We start from the raw sequence: 10,472 nt of genomic DNA on the forward strand, positions 1-10,472 counted from the left end.
TAGCAGACGGGGTGAAACATGTTAAAGAGGACGGTTGTAACTCATCAGCAGGCAGTTACACACACTGTCATGAAAATGGAAACAGAATCGTAACACAGTTGTCAGGAGGTCAGAGGTGGCCGCTAATTTGTGCAGCTGTTAACACACACACACCATCTTAGACACGTACTAGCCACCGCACACAACATGTGTAGATTTATATTCGAGGCAGCAGCATTCAGCGCCCTCTGGTATTTAATGTTCACTCGGCTCAGAGCATCACTTTCTTCCTCTTTGATTTTTTTTTTTTTCCCTCTCTGCCACTCACACACTCTGCCACTCTCTCACCATCATATCTCTCACACACACACTCTGGCTTCCTTGTTCTCTTTTTCCCCTGGCTCTCCCCCTCCTACTCCTCCAGCTCATATAGGGCCCTCTAGTCTCATTATTACCTCTGTCTTTTTATTAGGCCCATTAGGGCTCTTAGGAGGCCTGTAATGATACTAAATGAATAGAGAGTGAACTGCTGTCTGTTTTAGACCTGGCTCTCAATGACAGCTTCAAGCTTCACTGCCAACCACTCAGTCTCTTCATTGTACTGAGCAGGGATTCAATTACTCATCTGATCTCTACCTGTACTGTACTGTTGCATAGTCACAGCACTTTTTATTTCCCTTTGGTATGTACCAGATATTGTACTTCAAAAATCTACATAGAAATATACAAAAGGTGTGATTTCACATCATATACTGTAGTGCAACAGTTTGAACATTGCAGACTCTTACATGAATATTTACAGTCCCAGAAAGAAGAAATATGTTTTATTTTGATTCCCCCTTAACTTCATACAACTTAAAATACTAAGATTTGCATAGTTTTAGGCAACACTTTATTTAATTTGGTGATTTTGGTTCAATCGTAAAACTTTTTCTCAATTAGATTTCATTTTAAAGTGTAGGACGACATGATGGTGCAGTGGTTAGCACGCTTGGCTCAATGGTGGAGAAGTTGTGTTTTTTTTTCAGTGCTTGCATTAGTTTCCTCCATGTACTGGTTGGTCCTGCAGGTTAATTGGAAACTCTTTGTGAGTGCAGGTGTGATCAGTTGTTTGTATCCAATGTCAACCGTGATGAATACTTTAAACCTACTGCGATAATTAGTTTTCTTGTTGTATTTCTTGTCTCTATCGTGGTTTTTGTCATTGCGCGAGGAGGACACTGCAGAGACAGAGACGTAGACATCCTCCAGTTTGTTCAATATTGTGTCATGTTTGGTCAAACGGCAGTAAATCAGTAGGGTGAAATATTGATATTTCATCAGGGGGGAATCACCCTTTACAGCAACACTTAACTCAGCCACCTCCGGGCGACGCACCTGAAGCTCCGGGGGCGACCCCCGGGGAGGCAGGAAGTCACTCCATCGCTTCAGTAAATTGAGTGGAAAGAAAAAAGAAAGGAGCGCAGGCTGGAGAACAGAAAAGTGATGAGAAGACAGCTGAACAGGTTGTTGGTTCTCTCAGAAACATAGTGTTGCTTGAAAAAGAGAAAGAAGGCACATGACAAAAACAGGTGCCTCAATGTATCTTGTTTGCTCATGTTTTTGGTGGTCTATACAAGAGATTTGATGATTTAAACACTTATTTTTCTAATTTACTCTAGCGTTTTCCAGTCAACTAACGTGTTGCATGTATGGTCATTGATTCTGAATCATTATTCTAAATACACTTTAAACCCATTAATTTTCGTAGAAAGGATGTTTTGGGGTTATGGCGAGTACATTCATGAATCCCTGATGCAGTCTACAGTATCTACATTCTGTGATCCCGGAGTCCTCCCATCCCCCACTAAACGTGTACCGGATGTCCTCCATCAACTGTCTGTTTGTCAGATCTGAGGCTCGGATCGATCCCCCCTTCGCATTTGGTGGACTGATTACAATCTACTAATCAATGACACCCCCAGCACTCTTTTCTCTCTGCTTCATTCTCTCTCTTCTCATCGTTCCTCTATTTGCTTGATAAGAACCATCGGAGGGGCCTCTTTTAAGTCAACCTGCCCCATTCCCAGCCATACGAGCGCAGATTTAAGTAAGCAGAGAGGTGGGTTCAAGGCTCTGGTCAATACCCCCCAATCACCTTCCTATTCACCATAGAGCAGTGAAAGGTATTGTGGCGGCCCAGGTCCTTTCAGGTGTCCGTCTGTTTGATGCGCCGTGTGTGAATGTTAAAGGAGAGAGTTGATGGGTCGACCTCGAGATCTTGGATGAATTGTTGCTGAACTCAGAGGGTTGAAGTCAAAAGAATAAAGAAAAAAGGAGGAAGCTTTCAGGTTGAAAATACGGTTATAGTTCAGTTTTATCTTTGCTGGATTTATGAAGTCTGTCCCTTCATAACATTGATTCATGCAAAATGTTCATAGAGACTTCCAATAACTAACTTTTATGACTCAACTTAATGTTATAACTTCTACTTCTAATTGTACTAATCGTACAATACTCTTATGTCCACCACACTTAAACACAACTCTTCTTTAATATACTGAGTTTCCAGCTAAGGTTTCTTTATGCGGGTGGTATCTGATGATTTAAGTTTTATTTATAAATTGTTGCAAGAGAAATATAAATTGCCATAAATAGAAGTTATGCTCTACATAACACTGCATCCAGTACATTATCCAGGCAACACAGTAAACCTCTCCACTGGCGCAGAGGAAAACAATCGAGGAAGTTAAAGTGTACCTTGATGACTTTTTTGTTTCTTTTCATAAATATTCACCATGTTGTAAAGTCTTGACTCTACAATGTTTTTCCATCAAATTGCAAAAGTACAATATCAAACCTTTTCTATGATTCAACATGAAAATAATTCCCCCTCAGAAAATCAACTATTCATTTTTTTTTTCCAAATGTAGCTTCCTGTTCAGGTTGCAATGTCTTCATTTTGTCTCCTTTAACATTTATTCGTCATTCAGGGCCCCCACAGGATAAGGGGTCTCAAACAATTGGACTGATGATGAAGGCACAGTGTCTGAATAATGTTTGATGAATAAAGCCCACTGCACCAGAGGAGAGTTTTGTGACTTTTTCAATGAGATGTGATTTAAACATCAGATTGTGAAAGACAAACTTGAAATAATGGCAGTGAAGCTATTTAAAATTTGGGCCCATTTATTTACTGAAGTTTAAAATCCAGGATTTATTCTTTGTTTTTGGAGGAGAATTAATTTTCTGTTCATTCTTCTTCACTGTGAGCAGAATAAGAGATGGTTAGTGTTGGGAATGGATTTGTCTTCACTAAGTGCTGTCTCATGTGCTTATGCACCGGGTCGCAGAAGAACTGTTGACGGTTGATGGGTGAAGCAGCTCTGGCTCATGTTTCAAAGGCATCTACACTTGACTGATTTATATTCTTCCCTTAAGCCAGCGCATACAGTGGTCGGCCCCTGTTTCAAGTTGGGTTCTCTGGGGATTGCAAAGCGTTGTACACACTGCCCATAAAACATACAGAGGACTTGAAATGGCCAATTAAAGTGTAGTGAGATTAATGGATTGATCTCATGCTTTGTCATGTGGTTGTACAAAGCAATGGCTGGAAAGAAAATATAAAAAATAATGACACTTTTTCTTCTTTTTTTTTTAGGTTTTTCCACTCTGTCGCTGGCAGACCAGATGAGTTTACTGCAGAGCGCCTGGATGGAGATCCTGGTGCTGAGCATCGTGTTTCGCTCGCTGCCCTGCGAGGACGAGATTGTGTACGCAGAGGACTACGTGGTGGACGAGGAGCAGGCGCGGCTCTCGGGCCTGCTGGACTTGCACGTCGCCATCCTGCCGCTGGTCCGTCGCTACAAGAAGTTGCGCATGGAGAAGGAGGAGTTTGTCACGCTCAAAGCCATCGCCCTCGCCAACTCAGGTAAAGTTAACCCCAAGTTAGTCGGTTTACATAGATATCAAAATGACCAAATATACCAAATATTCCAGACAGTGTGGATTAAGATGATTTCTTGGTCTTTTTTTTAAAGTGGCAATAAATGGAAAGTGTAAAGAAAACTAGATAGGAAGTGGTAAATTCATACATTCAATACATTAACAAATATCTTACTGCAAAATACTGAATATATAATTGAATTTTTTTTTTGATTGAGGTAAGACTGACTTAACAAAAAATAATTTATACAAAGGTAACATCAAGAACTGGTGTTTTTTTGTGAATCAGTCATTTGGCCAAATATCCTTTACTTTTCCCTACAAACTCAAAGGTGACATGATCTTGAGCAGAAGGTGCGTCGCTATGTCAAATCTCAAATAAATCGAGATAGCTGGCATTCAATTAAAGCAAACAAAGAAATAAAACAAAAAAAATGTCAAGTGATTGTCTATATCTGAGGAGCTGATCACTTCCACAATGAGGGATACCTGATAAGAGGGGGACAAAAAGGTCAGCAGCTCGCTTGTTTAATTTAACACCTCCTATGTGTGGGGGAGTGTGTGTGTGCATCTATATTTTAATTTGTGTGCACATACGTGTGTGTATGTGTGTGCGACTGTCACATTGCGCTCTCATTCTCTCCGTCTCCATAACAGTAGCTGCCAGCGCGCCACAGCCGAGGGAGATATATTTAGCATTTCATTAGGAAAACAGGGGCTGTCAATAAAATGTGTTAAGCGGAGTGGAATGAGCGTTGGGGAGCGACGGGCCTCGTTTGTTCCAATGCGAAGATGCTGCGCCCGTATCGACAGTTTGCTTTTCATGAGGCCGGGCCTGTCCCCCACTAATCAATGCCTGTTAGGAGTCTTTTCTCCTGCCTGACTGAAAAATGAAAAATGCTGAGCCCAGAGCTTTAGTCTTCTGATGACAAACTCTCCATGGGAGAGTGGAGAGAGGGGAGGATAAATGGGAGGGGAGGGGCCGGAGGGAGGGAGGGAGGGAAAAGAGGGGGTGATGGAAAGGCAGGGATGTAAAGGTAAGGGAGAAGTGTGAGAGAGGAAGGCAGGGGTTGAGAGGGAGGCTCAGGGAGGGCGAGAGGGCAGCTTCGGCTCGTTTGAACACAGTCTCGGAGAGCTGCGGCTCCAGGGGTCCTGTGGGTGTGACAGCTGTGGAAATTCATGGCCATTGATTTTGTAATTAGCGGAGTATCGACGGGATTGACGCCAGGCTGCTGACGGATTACATGGAAATTGTTTCTTCAAAGTTAGTTTTGCATTCCGCCCCTAACCTCCTCCAACACACACAGAGTCACACTCTCCCAGTGCATTTACACACACTGACACACATTTGCAAACATATTCTTGCGTCCCCCTCCTCCTCTCCCTGCTCCTACACACGCACGCACACACACACACACACACACATGCTCACACAGCCAAACGAGGATCAGATCAGTATTAACATGAAGGTTTCAAATGAAGAGTGCTGGAACACATGTGCGGTCCACATAGCCTAGTTAATTTCCCAAGATAGAAACGCAATTTACACAGAAGGCGACTGGTAAAAGAGACTTAATCAGTCAGTTAGGAACATAATTAGCCTTGTACTTTCCTTTTTTCTGCCTCATTTACATGTTCATACACGGTCTTACTTCACTCCACAACTTTCATGACACATAGCAGGGCTGATCTAATTCACTCACGCACTTCAATCAGCAGCCACGTTTGGTTTAGCTTCGGTAATACGGCGCGTTTAGAAAGAAACAAGTCGATTTTATTCTGATGGATAAACCAGGATGAATTGTTTTGATTCAATTATAAAACCGAATTGAATTCACATTTTGCTTGTGGACTATTTTATCTATCAGCTGATGAATTGTGGATATGATGCATACACAGATTAGACCTGACACTGTAAGTCTATGCAGTGAAATTGGCTGAAAGCAAACCACTGCTTGTCTATTAAAACCCTCTCTGTCAGTGTGTCCTTTGGAGGACAAGCCTTTTTTTTTTTCTTTTTTTTTTTTTTTACTTACTTGTAGACGTATACATAGAGAGCAGTTTTTAATAAGTCTCAACTGGTTTTATTTTAGAGCCTATACATAAGGGGGCCAACTGCTCTTTCTTATGGAAATGAAGGCCATCTGCCGCCATCATTCAGCTGAACGATATCCTAGTAATGCAGCCATCTGAATTCATTAGCAGGGGGGATGTATGTGGTCCATGATACCAAAAGAAATGAATCTTTTTCCTGTCCCACTGTATATTTATACAGACCTACAGTACATCTCCCTCTCCCCCACTGTCCCCAGGGTCCCAGCCACGCATAGGCATTTATTTAAGGAGCGTCATTAACCACTAACAAGAGAAAACCTCTCTCCAAAATTGCATGTTTGCAAAGACACCATGGACAATTTAAAGCCAATTGATGCAATTGCAAAACATCAAGTTGTTGTTGTAGCTGCAGATGTTTTGTCGCAATGCAGAAATTGAGTAGAAAATGTTTATTTTGTATATGTAGCTTTTGAAATATGAAAGCAAGTATTTTCTCTCCACCCTCCCCGTTCCAGACTCCATGCACATAGAAAACATCGAGGCCGTCCAAAGGCTCCAGGATTCTCTCCACGAGGCCCTGCAGGACTTTGAGGGCCCCCAGCACCCGGAGGACCCTCGACGGGCGGGGAAGCTCCTAATGACCCTGCCTCTGCTCCGTCAGACCGCCACCAAGGCGGTTCAGCACTTCTACAGCATCAAAATGCAGGGCAAAGTCCCCATGCACAAACTATTCCTGGAGATGTTGGAAGCCAAGGCTTGACACCCGGGCCAGAGGTTTGACAGACAGCTGCATCACCCAATGCAAAGGCGAGAGACAGCCTATAAAATTAAAGGCGGTGTGCCAACTGACGGTGAGAGGAGGAAGCTTTGGACTACTGAGTCGTTTTAACACTTTTAAATGGTAATAAAAATAAAAGGAAAAGGAACTTGCGATGGTTTAAAGAGGGTAAATTATCAACCTGAATGATGTGGGATCACGATGATGTATATAAAGATGTTGTGTACAGAAATCAGGCAACCGAGGTCTTGTTATAACCAGAGACCCATTGCTCTATATCACCTGAAGCTTCTGTGATTTTGTTTCTTATCTTATTTTCATCTCAAAATGAAAAGTGTGTTAATATAAATGTCCTAAAGAACTGTGCGGCTCCACGGCCACATTATGTGTTTTTTTTTTTGTTTCTTTTCTTTCATATTTTCTAATCTCAGTTGTTAAAAGCAATAGTCTCTAACTGGTCTACATATAATATGTGTACTGTATATTGTGTGAAATTGCACTGGGCGGGGAGGGGGGGGGGGAGAATTGTTAGACATATTCTTATATTCGTCATCAAAGAACGCGCCACCCAACCGTGACGGGTATGTTAAGATTCTCGACTTCCTCGTAATGTATTTACCTCATAGTAGCTTCAACGACTCAGTGGTTATAGTCAACTTGGTGCTCACAGAAGGACAGTGGTTGGCTGAGTGATCACAGTTCACAAAGAGTTTGCACTAAGCATCTATGAATAACGTGGCAATAATGGGTATTGTGTTAGCGAGCTCTGTCTGGTAGCGTCTGGGTCAGCGGCTCTTGCTTCTATAGAGACTCACTCATCACTTCTCTCTCTGTGTTACGTGTCATACGGAAATATTGGCAACCAGACATACTGTGAAACACACACACACGATAAGCTTTATTCTGTGCAGAGAATTTTTCAACTCAACCGTCATTTAAAAAAAAAAAAAGAAAGAAAGTTTATTTTATCTAAATGTGAAGGGCACAACAGCAGCAACGTCTATGCAATTTAATGCAATCTGATACACCTCGATAGCCCTGGGACACATACTACCTTTGTAATGACTGTAACGCTCAGTTTGTGTCATGTAGCTGCTGATTCAACTCTATGTTTGCTTTCCAGCCTATAGGTTGTAAAGGTGCTGTATTAGATTGCAATATATTGTATAGGTTTTGCTTTTTTTCCTTGTGTCCACCCGCTCCTTCTTTGTTTAGGTTGTACTCTCAAACAACAAGTGTCACTATATTATTAGCATCAGTCCCACAGCTAATTACATCAGTCCTCAGCAGTGTGTGATACCAAAGTGTATGTGCGTGCGTGCATGTGTGTGTGTGTGTGTGTGTGCTCGCCTCACATATCTGAACTGCTCTCTCTCTCTCTCTCTCTCTCTGTGAATATCTTTGGACTGTTGTCAGACAAAACATTTGTCGACATGACCTTGCGCTGCGGTAAATTATGACAGGCATTTTTCACTCTTTAAAGACTTTAAAGACAAAACAATTAGTCGATTAATCAAAAAATAATCAGCAGATTAATCATTAATGGAAATAATCATTAGTTGTCGCTGTAATTGGGTGTAATTTCTCCGCTTTTATGACTGTTTGTCAAATGTGAAACTATCTTAGCGAAGCTACAACTTTCTCTTAAATAAACATTCACTAGAGATGAATTGACAAGAGCAAGTACCCACAATATCAATGTTCCTGAGTTTTAAGGTGGCAAAGATCAAAATTAAATAATGCGTATGTTTTTTTTATGATTTAGGATGTTCAGCAGCTTTGTCTCCTTGATTTTAAGGTGGCAACGTTTTAAACCTGTCCAGAATAAGACTTCAACAGATGTTTGTGTGCTGCAATATAATGACACCTGTGTTTCTGAGAATAACTTGAATTGCACTCTGAATTAAAACTCATTGATAATGGCAGAATATATCAGACCTCAGATTACGGCTCACCGATCAGTTTCTATTTTTTAGCTGATCTGTAATGAAGGTGCTAATTATTCAGACTGACCCTGTACTCTGTGTACATTTCTACAAACACTGACACACTGAGGGACACAAACTACGTTAATATATGTGTATACTCCAGAAGTGACAGTAGACAATTTAGAGCATTGTATCTATCAATTGTAAAAACCAGTTGCCAAATTATTTAAATAAGAGAATAACGTGATGCAGTTATCAACACATTACTTCCTGTCTTGATAACCTGAGCAGGTTGGATGGCACATGTTATCGTGAGATCACAGTAATACCATAATAAATTAATCGGCTGCCTGTAGGATTTTTAGTGAGACAGATGTCGTCCCTTATGAACACTTAAAAGCTTCCGTGTCTTTAAAGTGTCAAATCCCATTAGCTTTTGCCCAAACAAGGAGAAAACAGACAAGACAAGTGACCAGTAACTACAGACAATCCCCACTAGATCAGATGCTATTGATTCACTGTAATGTAATGCATAGATAATTATAACCCAATACAGTAGAGAATACAATTCCCAAGATGCACTTACCCCAAATTTATAACCAGCTGATCCATTCCCAATTGAAATTAGGGATGCATCACCTCTGTACAGTAGCAAACCAAAGCGTAGTGTCTTCGAGTCATTTAATATGAACAATTAACATGCGATGAAACCACAGCAGCTGTTTCATTAATAGTATCACCTTCGTTCTCATGAGGGTCCAGCTGTGCGTCCACTCCATTCTGAGCAGCTTCTAAACCTTCGATGGCGATCATTTGTTCACACTAGAGTCTGTGTGGAGGCAGTTTAAAGCCAGTGTTTCAACAAGCTCCATCTGTTCAGTGTTGTTGTGCTGGTTGTGTGAAGTGTTCACAAACTCGTTCTGGTTGAAAACTTGACCAACACCAACGCTACCACGCAAGCCGACCCCATCACTTCCCTCTCCTTTTGTGCACTTTGAAGAAGACTGATGGCTAGATAATTGTTTCCCAACTTTGCCAAAATTAATATAAGAAAATAAAAGAAAAATGCCTAATTTATTTTCAGAGTTCTAAAACGGTTCGACTACATCCAATTAATTCTAATTGTCTCCTAAGCTGAAATTCTCAATAGAAATGGAGCAATTAAATTTCTGCTTTGGCTCTACCTTGGGGACAAGAGTCGTTTTATTTCGGTTGACGGTGGGGAGGGTTTGTCTAAACCTTTACAAAGGCGATTTCACGGGTGTCTGTAATAGTTTCATAACAGAGCGATCACTGGGCTATGCAAGGCAAATATGGCCACCTATGTTCCTTGTGTTGTGGAGCATCCGATGTTTAGTTGTGCTTTGTTTACATACTGTACAGTGCTGTACACGGCAGATGTGTTGTGCATATTTCACTATACTATATTGTAGCTGCTGTGCATCGATCTAGCAATGATTATTTGTTTCGTTTGCCTGTTTACTGAATTTTTTCATTATGTATTGGCAACTTCAACGTGAATTTAGAGCCAACCTGAATAGCTGTATAATACAAACGACTGCATTGAGTCAGAGGGTTATTACTCAAGTGAGAATAAGTCCATTATGTTAATCTGAGAACGGGATTTTCTCTTATTTTATTTTGCTTTTCTGTGTCTTTGTGTCTGTCAACGCTGAAAACACACACCCTGAGTTATCATCGATTTTGGTTCTTAGCACAGCAGGACATATAGAGTGAAGTCATCTAGACCCTATACCTCAATTCATATTTTGAAAATTACACTGGGTTTGGAAGCGGGCCATGGGTTC

The 10,472-nt window shown here is 41.2% G+C and overlaps 1 protein-coding gene across 1 annotated transcript in view; it reads left to right on the plus strand.

Moving 5' to 3' along the window:
- esrrgb (estrogen-related receptor gamma b) overlaps window positions 1–6,718 on the plus strand; it is a gene marked incomplete at both ends in the record, with an annotated part of 34,592 nt that extends 27,874 nt beyond the window's left edge. Inside the window, 2 exons of the mRNA XM_084000649.1 lie at window positions 3,620–3,889; window positions 6,474–6,718. Of these exons, the coding sequence (XP_083856775.1) occupies window positions 3,620–3,889; window positions 6,474–6,718 (515 nt within the window). The remainder of the gene's footprint in view (window positions 1–3,619; window positions 3,890–6,473) is intronic.
- Window positions 6,719–10,472: the final 3,754 nt, after the last annotated feature.

The sequence above is a fragment of the Trachurus trachurus genome, assembly GCF_905171665.1.
Source record: "Trachurus trachurus genome assembly, chromosome: 24".
In the NCBI taxonomy this organism is placed as follows: Eukaryota; Metazoa; Chordata; class Actinopteri; order Carangiformes; family Carangidae; genus Trachurus; species Trachurus trachurus.